This window comes from Dama dama, unplaced genomic scaffold, assembly GCF_033118175.1.
Source record: "Dama dama isolate Ldn47 unplaced genomic scaffold, ASM3311817v1 ptg000466l, whole genome shotgun sequence".
NCBI classification, from domain to species: Eukaryota; Metazoa; Chordata; class Mammalia; order Artiodactyla; family Cervidae; genus Dama; species Dama dama.
The window spans coordinates 1-17,239 of record NW_026871113.1 but is presented as its reverse complement, the minus strand read 5'-3'; the positions used below and the strand labels follow the sequence as shown (position 1 = coordinate 17,239).

Genomic DNA, 17,239 nt, shown 5'->3' with positions numbered 1-17,239 from the left:
ATCTCTGGATACTTTAGACACGGATGACAATGGTTAGCTCTAAAAGAGGTATGAATGGGAATGGGGTTGATTTGGTCAGACTTGTTAGCCATTTTTATACCTTTAGAAAAATTTTTAAAAACATCCATTCAAAGACAAGTTTTTACTAAAATAACAGACTATCAAAATAAATAAGCCAGAAGTGTTCTCTCCTAAAGTTAGAACTTCAAATTTCAAAAACTTTATGTAATTATTAATAGTAACTTTTGCTGAGAAATCTCTAGAAAACTCAAAATATATATAACAAGTTTCTTCTAAATGTGGGCCCCTGGGATACTTCTGAAGTTGAATTATCATGTTCAGAGAAAAGGGGCTCCAGGTTCCCCTTTGAAGACATTCATACTGGGGAATGGTGCTATCATTAAAGTCCAGTGTGTTATCAACTCAAAAACGACTTAATTATTCATGTAAGCTACAGAGGGTGGCACCTAAGTCGTTTGGATCCACTTCTCTAGGAACTTTTGCTTCATCTATTGAATGTTAACATACTGCTCGTATTTAACCCCAGTCTCTATCCTAAGTCTCAGACAGAAACCATGTGCTCATCAGGTGTTGGGTGATTTTACAGATTTTTGACAAGTTATCCAGTAAACTCAGTGGTGATGTCTGAAAACAGTAACAAAGGAGGAACACCATCATCATTACATCATGGCATTTTTTTAATGAGGGGAGGGGTGTCAAGAGGGAGAAGAGACAGGCTGTCTGAAACCTGATGCTGTGTTAATAACCATGAAGTCGGTCTGCGAATCTTGTCCAGGACATCATACTTCTCCTTATGAAATGTTTTGGTTTTTGGTCCCGCAATCCACTTGTATTAAGCACTATTTACATGTAAGAACTGGTTCAGGCTCTGTACTTATATTAGTAATTTTCAGTATGGACTTACATAATCACATATAAAGGTATATTACTAAAATAAATAGGTATTTTGGGGTTTGGTTTTATAAATCACTTTTATATCTATATCTATAAAACACATGTTGGTTATACCATATGTTTATTTCAGGTTAAAATTTTTTAAGAATAGGAAATATATTCCCATGACTCAAAACTGAAAAAGTTTAGAAAGATGCAGTAGTAAGTTCCCTTCCCACCCCTTTCCCTCAGCCTCCCAAGTTTCCCTTTCGGAGGACCCTACTCTTACATACATTTTCCTTGAGATACTTTATGGACATGCAAACAAAGATTCGCCTACTCACTCTACTGTATTCTCTGACACCCGTTTCTTAATGAAAATAAAGGTCAGAGAATGCTGCTGTTAACAACAAAAATTCCTCTAAACAAGGATTAACCTGTGAAAACTCAAAGGTATGACTGTGCTCTCCCTCATGTAACTGAGAATTTATCTATCCCGCTCCCTACTTCTTCACTCTCACACCATCTGTCATCCCGTAAACTCTGGCTATGATACTGCTGCAGTGGTGCTGCCAAGGCCAGAAGCCACAGGCATCAACTTCTGTAGTTCTTACAAGAGGAAGAATCTCAAGTTCACGGGGAAAACTATTTTCCTTTTCCAACATTATGAAGAATTATACTAAACATACCAATTGGAGCTCTTGATCCATCAATACCTTTAGAATTATAAACTTTCACCTGATCTGAAAGTGCATTCATACCGCATCATAGTGACTTAACTTTTACGGGGACAGACAGGGTCACCACTACCTTTGAGAAACCAAGGAAAGCTTATATTAAAAAAATAGTAATCATATAGCTTTACCCTCCCACTGGACCACAAACATGGTTGTGTACAGACATCAGGTTATTTAACACCTAATCTTACTAACAAGCCAAGATCAAAAAAATCTGCTTAACAGGTTGTAACAAGGTACACATATGAGATTATGCAAGAAGCACCTAGATGCTAGGAAGAATTCATTAGCTGCTTGCTGGTTGCAGGGACCAGGACTGAGTACATGGCTGGTGAAACTTTTACACTTTAAGTTGCAATGTAAAATTATTCTGAGAATCTGATTCTACAAATTTGATCAATGAAGCTAACTACAAAATAAAATATGACCCTTGAATCTCATCACAACAAACGCCTCTGTTCTTTTATTATGATCATCATCATTATGATAGCTATGTTTGTAGAAATATAATACAGGTAATTTAATCCTGACCCTTTTTAGCGGCACAGCCTTTCAACTGCAACAAATCAAAATGAGGTGACAGAAAAAAACATACTTCACTGAAGAATCATCAAAATAAAGGCAATTTGCAAATTAACTGAGAAATTAACAGAAGCTTAATGAGAAAAAGCTTCCTCAGAAGTCAATTAAGTTGGTGATGGTTTCTTTTCCATTCAAAGATACAAAGATGATCCTGGAGCCTGGCTAATTTTAGTGGAAGAATTTCATTCATTTTCTTTCTCATAATATTTTTTATTCCTTATATTTAAGAAATTATTTATAAAAATATGTCTTTTAAATTAGCTAAGCAGTTTAGGTAGATATAAATGTTTTCTAGTTCCTTAAAATGGTAAGAAAATGATAACATAAATCCATGAACTCAGAAACACTAGCACAAAAATAGCACGAAACGTCAGTATATATGCCTAAGTTCCCAAATATATGAGTCTCATGCAGTTAGGTTTGCCCTCATGGGACGCAGAGATTACTTCCAATTTCTACTCCCTTTACAAGGCACTCTTCTTCTTTTAAAGCTTTTACTTGTACGTTTTAAAGCCTTTCAACTGTTCTGCTGAAAATTATCTTCAGTAACAAAAACTACTTTTCAATCATCACTCCTTTTACAGATACCATCTTTAAATCAAAATGGAATACCTCATAATAAGAAATTTCTCACAGATAAAGTATCTACTGAATTTCTTTTAAGATTTCCCTTCTATTAAGCCAGACAGCAAGTTTTCTTATCCCACAGGGGAAAAACCTTCCATGGCTCTAACATGCTAACCAGGAATGTAACTAAAAGTAACAAGGCTAGAATCAGAGCTCACACACAAATTATAGACACGTTTAGGGGTACATGGTAATATGAGAACAACCTGCAATTCATTGGAACATATGACACTTGTTCTAACAACAACAAACATAAGCAAGACTGAATGTGTTGAAAATGAGAGTAATAAAATGATGTGTTATATACTAATATATATGGCATATAATTATGAAATGGAAGTCAAACTGGACAAATAGAATGCTCAAACACAAATTCAGACACTAGCTTGTAAAAATTAAATGTGTTTTTCAGAAAATTCACCCAAAAGACTTTAAAATTCATTTATAGCTTGTTAAATCTTCTAATTTGTTATGAAACACTGAATTTCCAGAATATTATATAACTGTAAACGGTTTGTGGGAAACTGAGAAGTTTACAAAGACGAACAATTTCTCATTAGTGTAAATTGGCAAGCTTTATTCTTATTCTACCTTATGGGTAAAGCTGCTTCCCCAATAAGGGCTTTTAGGCAACTCCATCACAAAACCCCACTGGGTAAGATCACCTCCCACCTATCTTTTGCTGAGCACTACTTTCTCACAAAGACTGCAGAAGTTTCAATGTTTCCTTTTCAGGTTGGCGTGATACAAATGGCAGCAGACAAAACAATGTTAAAAAAAAAAAATAAACCAAATAAAAGGCTGCACACAAGAACTTATGTTTATTGCAAACAAAAATAAAAACAGAGAGAGAGAGATAGGGAAGAGAGAAGATGGTCAGAAGCACAACATATAAGGTTAAGAATTTAAAAGCATCTTACATTCTGCCCTAATGGCAGCATAATTAATAGGAACAAACGGCCGTCTTGCTGCCTGCCGCAGCCGGAGGGTATTTTTGCAGACCTGCCGAGCAAATTTTGTGAAATATGTAGTGTGAAGGAAGAAAGCTTGACGGGTCTTCACTGCAGACTTCGGGCTCCCAGAGTTTCGGACTGGCATCCCCTGCATGGCCTGGCGAGACATATGGCTTCTAGCTCGCGGGTCCTGTAAACCAGACACCGACAACATGTGAGACCAGAACGTGTCACATACACACCGCTGCACTCTGCTCAAAGAAAAGGGTGAGTTTACGTCTTTCACTGAAGAATACATGACTTAATATAGGGTGAGCAAATTTTAAAGTGTGTACTTTGGAGTAGGAGGTGGGGAATAGAGAAGGAAGCTGGGTGGAAGCGGGGTGTCTATGATCCTATACTTTTTCCTCCTAAACTGACCTTAGCAATCCCAAATCATATTCACAACAGTGAAAAATTGCCAGGAGTAACATTATTATTATTTTAACATTGAAGTGTGTGTTAGTCGCTAGTTGTGTCCAACTCCTTGTGACCCCATGGAGTAGCCCACCAGGCTCCTCTGGCCATGCAGTGCTCCAGGCAAGAATATTGGCTTGGGTAGCCATTCTCTTCCCCAGGGGATCTTCCTGACCCAGGAACTGAACCCAGGTCTCCTGCATTACAGTGGATTCTTTACCATCAGGGAAGTCCCAAATATTGACATGAGGGTCCTTAAATCTTGCTAGTTCTCAAGAGGTAAATACCTATTATCTGCCATCTATGAGAATTTTACCAAATCATATTTAAACTGTTGTTCACCCCAAGATTGAGTCCATGCTCTCCTCTTTTACCTATGATAGCTCAGGAACAGGAAGAATGCTCAATTTGTATTTATTACTTTATGCAATAAAGCATATTTTCAACATGCTAAAGGTTGCAAACTGTTTCCAAAAAAGCCATTAAAACCAATATTTAACTTGTAGGCTCTCTTGTCATGCTAACACCTCCCACACACATTGTTCTTCTCCTGTCTGAGTAATCTCTCAAGACCAATATTTTGAATACCTGAAAAAGCTGGATTTGTCCTTGCCCCTCTCCACACCTACCCTAAACATTTCAGTACTATGCTAGCTATAATAGCTTGGTTTATTTTTAAGTTTTCCTATACTCTACTTCTGTTTGCGAGGAGTGATTCAGGCACTGAAAAACATGGCATTTCTCACCACTAAAAAGACCACTGCTTGTGTACCTCGGTAGCTGGGCTAGGAGGTAACTTCTCCTCTTCCGACTGGGTGGGCATCTTCAGGCCTCCGTATTTTTTCCAATAGAGCCAACAGGTTGCACATAACCTACACTGCATATTAGGTGGGCCCCAAGAATACCACTGATGAGACTGTGTAGCTAAAGACAGAGGAAAAAATAAGTAAAATAAGAATGTGATATAACTCGTAACAGCAATACATATACAGACAGACATTTCAAAAATAGTCCAAAGCCATCTTTAGTTTACAATCTCATCTTTCTTCTTCCAGTTTACCCAGCAAACAGGAACGTCTGATACAGGCATGTATTTTTCAAGTCAGATTTCATTCAGCCATTTATTTCTCTATATGTCAAATGCCTGTGGCCCTTATTAAGTGCCCTCTATTACACATTATGCTGCTGAAGGAATTTTTGTTGGTTCATTAAAAACATCCTCTACTGTGTACATTTCTGGAGATAAGTTATCAGGAAGGTATTAAACTAAATCCTGGTTTCCAAATCTATGGTTCAGAAACTAGCTCAGGGTTTAAGGTGCTTAGAGGGACTCCCACAGATAAAGGTAGAAGTTGGACAGAAATAGGTTATCTGTTTTTCATTCATTTTAATCAATAGATAAAACAATTATTTCACTTTTTCTCTCTTTAGAAACAGAATCCGTTTCAAGACTCTAAGTCCCTATCAAATGAGCATGTGCAGCAGAGATCACAGCACGATTAAGACCTGAGAGCTCAGCTGATTTATTCCTGAGCTGAACACTACAGACCTATGTTATTTTGCTCTGACGTTTAAATAACTGCCATATAACAATTTAAGTATTCCCACAATGGATCTGAAGTTTAAGACAGAAAACACTGATGGTGTAGTTAACGAGGTACACAAAAGTTACTGTAATTCTGTAAGTTTGTTTAGGAGTATTCTGCCCTTGACCTGCAACGCTGCCTTCATCAGGTTAACATGTTCAAATAGCACATCGGGGTGTCAACTAATACTTCACAAGACAATGTCAGAAACGGATGACTAAAAAAAAAGGATGACACAGCGATCACTACAGTCATCCTACTTCTCATGAACCCCATCATGTATTATTCTGGGGGGACTCCTGGCAAACTGTAACCTAAAAATGTTCCCTCTTGTAATTTCAAACCAAATAGTCAAATAAGTCAAGCTGAGTTTTTTAAGCACAAATTTTAAAAATTCTAAATATTAGACATGGACCTTATTTTGGATTCTGAATATAAAATTTCACTTGTATTTAAATATGTATTTTTATCCAAATTAATCATGATATGTCATTTTAATATGTCAACAAATGCCTTTCTCTTTATACAATTAACTCAAATTCAATTAGACTGACAAATAGAAAACATCAAATTCTTTCTATAAAGATAAATTTGATATGTATATTATATTAAAATATAATTTATAATAGATAATTTAATACATGGACCTCAAAAGATTATAAAATTAAAACTGCTTTTTTGTCATGCACATATAAAAATGGTGGAATAAATATTTAAAGGGATATGTGAGACTACATATAAAATGAAAGGGGTTTGTAAAGCAAAAATAAGACACATTAAGCCACTAGCATTTCTTTAGGAGTCTTTCTACTTTCACTTAAATATAAATGAAGTTCAAAATCTAAGATTTTCCCTAATGCAAAAACAGCTGTGCAATCCATGTAAAATTCTGAGCAAAAGAATCTAATTTTCCACAAAGTGTTTCCCCTTGCACTCTCATGGTACAGAAAATGGTTAGGCATGTGCTATTTCTATTAAGACAGCAATCAGTCCGGCTCACACCTTCTTCCTTGGTTGTAGGAAAGCTAATTACGTGATTTGGCTTTAACGCCTTTTCTAATGCTGCCGCCTGGTATGGAGCACGGAGCGGAGTCAGAAACGTCCCTCATCCCCGCGTCCTCAGGGCAGCGGGCTATCTCCCTTCCCAGGGAGCTGCTGAGACAAAAAGTGGGCACCAAGGAGATTTCTTTAGTCAACGCTGGTGTCCTTCCCTCTTCCACACCAGGCTGCTGTGACTGGAAGGACATATGGATGACTGTGTCACCAAAGCCCTGTTTAAGAGACTATTTTGTTGTTTGAGGTTTTAAAGAAATATAAAAAATGTATCCGGGACCTGCATGGCAGTCCAGCGGTTAGGACTCAGCATTACCACGGCAGAGGACATGGCTTCAACCCCTGGTCAGGGAACTAAGATTCCACATGCAGAGAGGTGCAGCCAAAAAAAAGAGAGAAAAAGTTTCGACTACCTAACAGTTCATCTCACCAACTCAATTTAACATTCAAGGCAAATATAATGCTGCCGGCATCAGGTAGGTTTTTTAAACAAGGAAAAATACTGATAAATACACTGGGGCCCTGAGACAAAGAGTATCATAAAACAGCATCTCCCAAGCCAGTGCTCTAAGGGAACTGGTCTGAGGGCCATAAACAGCAGTTTCAAGCAGTAAGTCCTTCCTACAAAGTTATGTGGAGCCTTTAATTTGTCAAAATATAGTGAGAAACACCAAAAGGTATATTGGTATATTTCGTGGGACCATGGTTTACACAAAGCTAGAAAGAGCCCTGAATGCAGCTTAGCACGCACTGCTGTGGAATACTCAACAAACCCAGGACACCACCGAAGCAAATCAAAGGAACCTAACAGCTAAACTGAGAGTCCAAGCGGAAGGTAAGGATGGGCATCTATTCACTCTGAGGCTGTTGTCCTGCTCTCCACGCAGGGCTGACCCCACACCCCCACCGGATGCTGCCAGCCCAGTCCCTGGGGGGCTAGGGGGTGGAGAGGGGAAGAAGTCCTGCTGGAGAAAACTCACCGTAGCAGCTCTCGCAGGCTCGCCCCAGGAGAGGGTTTTGCGGCTGGAATGTGGTTCCCACGGCTCCATTCACAGCACCAGGTTTGCCATTGCTGGTGGATATTTGGTTGGGATTTGGTTTGCTGCTTTCAATGAAATATAAAGTGAAGTGATAAAAATGACTTGTGTAACAAGGCAAAAGGCTCTACATTTCATTATTGATTTATCTTAACCACACATAAACATTTGAATGTTTGGTGAAGAAGAAATAAAAATAAGGTGTTTAAATAAACCCAAACCATTTATCTTTACAAACCGAGGCTACGTAAAAACCAATCTCATAAGCGTGACACTCACAAAACAAGTAGAGTCATAGCTCTTCCTCACCCAGACACAATTTCCTTAGGATACTGTCTGAAATTTTGGAAGATGCAAGTTATTAAATTTTATTATTTATCATGACAAAATAATTTCTGGATTAAATAGATTAAGCAGTGTGCTGTGTTTAGGGAAAACCACTGCCCATTCCTGCTGCTGCAGTGAAAGCTGCTGACCCTACGCCCTGGCTCTCAAGGGAACTGCACAGAAGCTGCATGTCAACAGTGACACTGTGGGTATCAGCTGGGCCTATTGTGAGAGGTGAAGAAAGCTGAGCGCTGAAGAACTGATGCTTTTGAACTGTGGTGTTGGAGAAGACTCTTGAGAGTCCCTTGGACTGCAAGGAGATCCAACCAGTCCATCCTAAAGCAGATCAGTCCTGGGTGTTCATTGGAAGGACTGATGCTGAAGCTGAAACTCCAATACTTTGGCCACCTCATGTGAAGAGTTGACTCATTGGAAAAGACCCTGATGCTGGGAGGGATTGGGGGCAGGAGAAAAAGGGGACGACAGAGGATGAGATGGCTGGATGGCATCACCGACTCGATGGGCATGAGTTTGAGTAAACTCCGGGAGTTGGTGATGGACAGACGGGGAGGCCTGGCGTGCTGAGATTCATGGGGTCGCAAAGAGTCGGACACGACTGAGCGACTGAACTGAACTGAAAAGCATTTCAGGAGACTGTGACCACTCATCATTTCTATTATGCTTAAATTTTTATGCAGATGATTACAGAGCACTTGAAATTAGAAAAACCAGTAAATGTATCCAAGGCATTTCTTTCTAAGAGGAAAAAGGTAGTATTTATCAGATTCCCAGAGGCCATAATTCCTCAGAAACATAGCCTGGACTGTCATGGCATTTACTGTGCCAACACGGCTCACTTTTTCCCATCTGGGGTAGCCTAACTGCCCTGCTTGTCAGTCACGCCCAAGAACACTGTACACCTAGGTGTACACAGTATGTCCTCAAGTACACTCTTAATTCACCTAACATATTTATTCAGGGTCCAGTAAAGAAAAGAAAAGTGTTGATACAAAGAACTTTCATTCTAGAGGAGCTTTCATGTCTACATGCTGGGCAGAAAATAAACAAAATAAATTAGCAAATTATTTGTTAGTAATGAATGCTGAATGACTACATGCAGACTATATCTATTCCTATGACCAGTGAAGTAAAGAGAGTGCACAACCATTAAGAAAGACATTTGAAGTTTCAGCAGAGAGTAGACTCATGAGTTTCCTTTTTGCTCCTTCTCATTCCCACACTTACATTTACCAGTGAAAGCCTAATATGTAAACTTGACCTGATGACAAATTAAGATTTCTTTCTACCAGTCATACTGTAACTCTTAAGTGACACCCTATCACCACCCCCCTAAAGAAACCATCTAACCTCTGTGTGCACTGAAAGCCCTATTCTATAAACGGGGCTATTATTTATACTTCTTATTTGTGCCAGCAATGTATTTTAAAGACAAATTGGTTTTAAAAACACATTTTAAACTAGACAAAAAGTATTTCTCCTCATAGATTTCAATTGGAAACATATAAAATTAAAAGTGGTGATTCAGAATGACTGAGATTTCCAAGGGTATGTAAAAATCTACTATACATAGACAGAAATGATACCCCTTGAAGTCAAATGGCTGGTAATGTCAATTTCAGAAGATTTTCTCTAAATATGAAAATATCTGACATTTAACACAGGGCCAAATATATATGTGTTAAAAGAGAGCTAATACAAATTTTCAGTTGAGCAGCCTGAAAAAAGCAAAAGAGTAAACACAACTTCAGTTTTTCAAATGAATCTAGAATGTTATGTGGCTGAATAAACCACTGACTTTAATTATAATAATCACAAAAGGAAAATGAGTATGCAAAGGTGGAATATAGACAGGTGAACCACTACACATATGCTTTTCAAAACCAAGAACCTATAGATTAATTCTCAGGGGACAAATGGTTGATGCTAATGTGACGATTTTAATAATATTAAGTTTTAAAAGCTGCATTATATGAAGCTTCCTTTCCTTTAGCTAATGCCCAAATCCTTCCTCCCCTCCTCTGTGCTCCAGACTCCAGCTCTCCTGCCCTCTTGAGAACTTTGTGCACTTTATTCTCTTTCCTGGACCTAAATTTACCATGGAAACATATCTCTCCTATTAAAAAAAAAAAAAAAAAAATCTCCATTACTCTATCCAGACTCAACCCTCAACACCAGGAATTTGCCTTTTCAGCCAGTTTTCTTGAGAGCTGCCAATCTTCACTGTCACCAACCACCTCCATGTTGCTATATTCCCTGGCTATTTTTCATTAGCATTTGACACTGTTAACCTCTTTCCCTCATTGAAAGACACTCCTCTCTCGGGCTGGCTGTGTGATAATGCACTCACTTGGCTATCCTTTTTTTCGGCTATCATACTCTATCTGATATAGAAATACTAGATTTCCTCAAGTTTGGTCCAAGGCTCTGATTTCTTATTACTCTGTAGTTTCAAGAACAATATTATATGCAGGTGAAGCTCAAATTTGGACCTCTAGCCCAGAACTTTCTTCTGAGTTTAAGAACAACATATCTGACAACATACTCAACACCTCTTTTTGAAGAAAGCAAACTCAAAATGACCCAACCTGGTTCTCTACTGCAGCTTCTCATCATGGTGAACAGCACAGCAATCCACCTAATTAAAGCTAGCCAGAAACCTGGGACTCAACATCTCCCCTCTACCCCTCCATACAAATCAATCACCTCCAAGTGGCATGCACTGTCCAGGCCACAGGTCTAGGTCAAGTTGTTATCATCTTTCTTCTCCAAGAACTTCATAATTGGTGTCCTTACAGCCACTCCCGACTCCTCAAACCATTTTCCAAAATACAGCCAGTCATCTTAAAGTGCATACAAATCTGATCATGACACTTCCTTGTTTCAAATCCAATTCCAGTGTTCATCAGAGGGCTAACCCCTGGCCCCTGCCCACCATACTGGCCTCTCATGGCTCACCACTCTCTTCACATCAGCCACACTGTCTTTCTCTCTGCTCCTTAACTATGTTCTGCCCCTTCCCATCTCAGGATTCAATCAGCCTGGAAAGCTCCCATCACCCAGTTAATCCCCTGCCTCGAGTTCACTCAAACTCACCTCCACAAGGAATCTTCCCTGACAGCATCACCTGAGTGTGGTGCCCAGGATAAACTCTGACACAAGCGCTTCTTCCCCATCACGGTCCTCGTCACACTGGGTGACTAACTGTTTGGCCTCTGTCTCCCCCACACTAGAATGCAGGCTCCAGAAGACCACCTGTGTTCTTAACTGACCCACCTCTAGTACCGAACAGAGTGCTTCGCATATAGGAGGACTCTCAGGTTCAAACAAGTAAGAGAGGAAAATGGTTAAGACTCAGTGCTTTTACTACTGTGGGTGTGGACTCAGGTTCGATCCCTGGCATGTGACAAGCCATGTGGCATGGTCAAAAAACCAACATAATCTACAATCTGTTTTAAAATAATATTTCAGAGTTAACTGGGAAATTGTTCAAAGAACTCAGATTCTTATCCAACTCAACAAAACAGAATCATAACTTCTATTTACATATATGATTTATAGAACATGGCTGTTCTGTAAACACTTTATTTACAAAAACTGGTGGCAGGTGAGATTTGACCCACAGACTAGTCTTCGACTTAGATCAAGACTCCAGGCTGTGACAAGTTGAGAAGACTGGGGAAGAGGTGTACTTCTTCCCGCCAAACGCTCTGAGTTTCTGGGCTTGGCCTGCTCAGGACTGACTTCTTTAGTGCTTAGAGTCTGAGAAAAATGGCAAATAGGGATAGTGATTCTAGGCATCTTCTCATCCCTGAGGGAGATCATGAAATAAATCCTGGACCTATGAATATCCAGTTTGATTCATCAGATATAAGATCTAAAAGACTAAACTCCGTTATCTCCGTCAGGGATGGCTGAGGACTGGATAAATTATGGCACCTTGATACAACGGAATATTTTTCACCCATTAAAAAGAAGGAAGTGAAAAAAAAAAAAAAAAAAAGACTCCAAAGTCAATGCAAAACTGAATAGAAACAATTATTTGTGATATTTGGTAAATACTAGTTACTTTTCCTTTAATGTGACAGCACTGCAAAGTATAGGAATGCTGGTATGCTTGCTTTTGAAAATCTAAGACACATGAATCATAACACTGTTTTCTTTGGGGAGTTGTTCTTTTATAGATTAGTCAAATAAAACATTTAATATTTTAGAAAGGACATTATAGCTCTGAATAAAAATTATTGACCTTATAAATTACATGTTATCTACCTTGAGAAAAAAGACTAATAAGACATATAACAATTCATCGTCTATGAGGCCTCTTATGTATTAAAATATGTATTAATGTATTGAAATTCAGTAAAGAAAAGGCTAGGTATACGATAACTATACTGAAAAAGTTTGAATCAGTACATAGAATTTGGTAGTGAGTTTCATTTTAATCCCCAAAGAACCTAGGATAGCGGTATATACATGGTGCTCAATAAACTAAATCTGCTTGAACAAATAAACTGTCCAACTTATGAGCTCAAAAAAACAGATAATTCATTTAAAATGTAGCAAATGAAAACTGCCATTCACTTTAATATGCAACAATTCCTGAACCCAGAGGATAATGACAGAATGCTAGGCATCTGAAACAATCAAGACCTATTCATTATTTACCCAATATTTACAAAGTTTGGTTCTAATTATGTTCCCTAACACTTTCCCCAAACAAAGTAAAATCCTCCATAAAATAAAAACATACCTCAAAAGGGAAATGCACATTACCCAAATAAAATACATTATACAATACAGAAGTCTCAAAAGTTGCTAGCTTTCTGAAACACATTTGCTTCAAATAATATTTTCATAGGTTAGTTTTCTAATACTTTCTCTGAAGCTTTGATGGCATTTTTGCTCTGGTCCTTTTGTTAGTCAACCTGGGGTTTCCCCCACTAGCCGTTTTTCTTTCCAAAATAAAATCACTGCAGTGGCATTATAATGGAAAGCAAATTGTGCTTTGTAGTGGAAGAAAATAAGATACACAGAGAAATTCACATCTGGCTGAAAATGACAAAAATGTAAATACTTTGCTTTGGACGAATTAATTCCACGGCAAATATTTTATGAGATTCCCGTTACTTACTAAGTTGGGATATACACTTGTTTCAGTTTACTCTCTGCTTCTGCTGCCTTTAGACGTTTCTAGTTGAAAAGATAGATGAAAGATTTTACACACAATGTCAAAACAATTATTACCACTTCATCTGTCTTAAAAAATTCACAAGAAAATAAAACATTAAAACATAATTCAAAAACTGCCTTTTTAAGATGAGGTTTTTTTTCATGCACATGTTCTCAAACTGCAGAAACTTGTAAGAAAAATCACTAGATTCTGAGGTACAGAACAAGTATTAAAAACATTTTAGACACAAATTTTAAAAATAAAGCAATGAGCAACTCCATTTCCCATCCCTCCAGGAGCAGATAAATCAAACTTATAAGTAATCATTTATACTTTTCACATTTAGTTTCTATTTTATTTCTTTTTTGCCTTTCTGGGAGGGATAAAAAATAAACAATGATCTTTGCTTTTAGAAAATTACTCAGAGATGATTAGTTTCCAAAGTCTATGCAGAAGAAAGAGACAGTAATTAAGCCCAATTAAATAAGCATTACCCTCAAATCTTGGGAGATACACAGTCAACTTTAAAGCTTGATTGAACTCATGTCAGATTTTTAGGAACCAATTAGGAGCCAAATACAGGGAAAGGCATGGTGAAAATATTATATAATCAAAGCCAGAGACTGATCAACACAACAGTAAATGCAAATAGAGAAAGAAAATAATGTATGGTGGATATTCAAAATTACGACAAATCAGAATACAAGGGAAGCCTTCATTTTCTCAATGAGAAGGAAATGAAAAAATTTAAGGAGACAACTTAAAACTTTTAAATAAGGAGTTGAAATTTTTGGAAAAAATTTAATTCAAACACGTTTCAACCATCCTCGATGCCATCATTGCCACCATCTCTAGAAACTCTTTTCACTTTGAATAACAAAGATTTCCAGAGCACATGGTCTTCCCATCTACCTAAGTAGATCCTGGGGGTGGGGTGGGGGTGGGGGGCATGCAAGCAAACTTTATTTGTAAAGTCAAGAACAGATGAGAAGATGGCAGACAAATGTGCTAAAGAACCATCTTGCTTAGGTTTGGATGCTAGTTTGAAAGAAGCACTTTCTGAATTATATATGATAATGACACTGGACATTTTTCAACAAGCCATGGGTATCTATTCACTATTCACAATCTCAACAACTCACTAGGGTAATTTTTTTAGTGATCCTTTAAATTGTATTTTTACAGCATCTAACACTTGCCATTGGGTGAGCATATACTTAGGGGGAAAAAATGCCTGTTAAATCTATTTGCCCCTTTGTCTCTACCAGTTCTGACACATATCTAGAAGAATATAATATACTAGGTCACCTGAGGAAAATACACCTTCCCTCCAAAAGTAATTGAGAGAATTACCCCTTGGGGAAGATTTAAAAAATAAGTTAATCTCTGCTTTTAGAGATAATTTTTGGGGAAAAGCTCTGTATTTATGTACAGTAAACTTTAAATAGTAAAGACATTAAACTAGTAAAGACTAACTACTACACTTAAGGTCACCGGGGGGTATAATCACACAAATGTCCAGGAGGTTTCAGAACTTTACACATCTGAAGTCATTTCTGTCAACTATACCAACAAAGAGATGAAGCACCAGGAACATGCAAGGAAAATAATACCTCTCTGGTGGATCTTTCCTGCTATCTTTTCAAAATATTTATCATAATGGAATCTGAAGTAAAGAAAATATTGAGACTAAAATCTTAAAATGATATGCTAAAGATATGAAATTACATAGTTTATAGTGGTCTAGAAAAGATAAAGCAAACTTGTTTTAAAACTAAAATTTAAAACTAAGTATACTGCTAAGAAATATTAATGTGTAAATAGCTCATTTTAATGCAACTATATTGGTAGCAACATGAAAAAATTACCTGCTGCACATATCTGTCAGTAGTTTTCCACATGTAATAATATTCAATGATGCTAGTCAATGATTTCCAAGGGAGCTGAAAAAATATGTAACATGATAATGAAAACAAGCTACTGTAGGAACTATTTTCCTTTAAAATCACTTCTTAAAAATAATGAGGCAATAACCTACATGGGAGACGCATTCTAGTAGAAATGTTGAAGAAAACTGAAATTAATTCTGAGCAAAGGGTCCCCAAACAAGTTCTATTCAGCTAAAGATGATGATACAACACATTTCTCAGCCCTCATTTTGTTTAAAATTATAAACCTTATGACTGATAGCATTTCATGACTTAATCAGTTCTTCTCGGGCTATGGTGGAGTTGAAGTATAATTTTTAGAAATAATATTTTGGAGTCTGGCCTGAGTTCTTTAACTTCCAAAGATGACATCCACAGCTAGGGGTCATTGGTCTGTAGCTTCTGTAGTACTTCTCATCTTTTCAAAAACTGCTCTACTTTAATCTATTTTGTTGTAAATAAAATGAAAACCTAAGTCTCCGAAAAAGCACAGCCAAGTGTGGTACAGATCAGCAAAGTAGGAAACTTGTCTGCTATTTTCCATAATTATTCAAAAATGGCCCACTGAGTGTCTACTTATGAGACCCAAGATGGAAGAAAATATTTAGTATGTCCCTCAGTAAAGGGAGATCTGCTATTCATTCAAGAAGCCAACAGGGCACTTCAAACAGAATGATAACATTCAATTGTTAGCTGTTGAGGCAGATTTACTGATGGGTGAGTCAGCACCCTCTGACCCTCATTGAGCTTGCCCTAATGTACCACTGGCTTTAACTAGTTCTTCCCAGACCCCAGTGCAGCTACGGGTCTGTTTGTGACCTACATTCACTCATGACATTCCTATCACCTCCATATTTAACTCACCTGTTTGGCCTGAAGAGAAAAATAAATGGAGTTTAGAAAAGCGAAATTATCTTTACGTTTAGTTGGGTGGCACCTTCAAGAAATGTGGCCTCCTTACAGGGGCAGATCAGCACGGCTGGCATTTCAACTGCAGTCAAAGCAAATATAATTTTCTCCAATTTAACATAAAGCAGTGTAATGGAGCTGAAAGGGTCTGAGGGGCAGTGTTAAGGAGCTGACTACAGCAAAATCCTAGGCACAGGATTTTAAGAAAAGCAAGACTTCTTATCTCCTAATTATTCTTTCGGGAAACAGCCCCTGGCATGCAGTTTACCTGGTAGTCTGAAAAAAGAAAACCAAGTGACCATGTAACCCAAGCTTCCTCATGAGCCAGATTTTATCTAAGTCATAAAGTCCTAGTCAGCTGTGCTCAGCACCACCACACTCTCATCAACAAGTGTAGGTCACGTCTGTGTCTACTCCTGATGAAGTATCATCTCTCCCTCAACCCTCACTCTGGTTTCATGGGAGTTCCCTACGATATGCCAACTGAAGAGGAAAAAATCCAAATGCAACAGATGGTTCTGCATGATGCTGGTACCAACTGGAATTAGACTCTGTAGCATTTCAGCCCCAAGCAGGAGTGACTGAAGCACAGTGAAGAGGGGAGACCCTTGTGGAGGGCAGACCATTAGAGTGGACATCTGATGTTGTACTTTGAATTGCAAGAGAGATGGCCAGAGGTACTAATCTACACTCACCTGTGGACAATGGTCATTTCTTTGACACAATGATCAGGGACCTGAAAGGAACAGCTTAGAGGACTGGCTGCGATAAAGCTTAGAAGAGAGATCTGTGGGACAGACACCTGGAGGGGGTCTGGCTGTGAGGATATTTGAGCCCCTGTGCTCACAAAGGTCCTCTGCACAGGCGGTTTCTCATTCATCTGCTGGCCAAGATGATCCCCTCTGTGGCCGCCAGCCGGCCTCTTTCCCTAGCCCCCCAATGCCTGCTCAAAGGACACA

The 17,239-nt window shown here is 38.2% G+C and overlaps 1 protein-coding gene across 2 annotated transcripts in view; it reads right to left on the bottom strand.

Moving 5' to 3' along the window:
- LOC133053858 (metastasis-associated protein MTA3-like) overlaps window positions 1-17,096 on the bottom strand; it is a 28,231-nt gene extending 11,135 nt beyond the window's left edge. The window contains exons 1-5 of one of the 2 annotated variants that reach the window (XM_061138283.1): window positions 15,312-17,096; window positions 13,405-13,463; window positions 7,869-7,993; window positions 5,022-5,173; window positions 3,761-3,983 (exon numbers count right to left, since the gene is read on the bottom strand). In XM_061138283.1, the coding sequence (XP_060994266.1) occupies window positions 3,761-3,983; window positions 5,022-5,173; window positions 7,869-7,993; window positions 13,405-13,463; window positions 15,312-15,344 (592 nt within the window). In that variant the 5' untranslated portion in view covers window positions 15,345-17,096. The remainder of the gene's footprint in view (window positions 1-3,760; window positions 3,984-5,021; window positions 5,174-7,868; window positions 7,994-13,404; window positions 13,464-15,311) is intronic. The other variant, XM_061138284.1, reaches the window with a different exon arrangement.
- Between the last annotated feature and the right edge of the window lie 143 nt (window positions 17,097-17,239).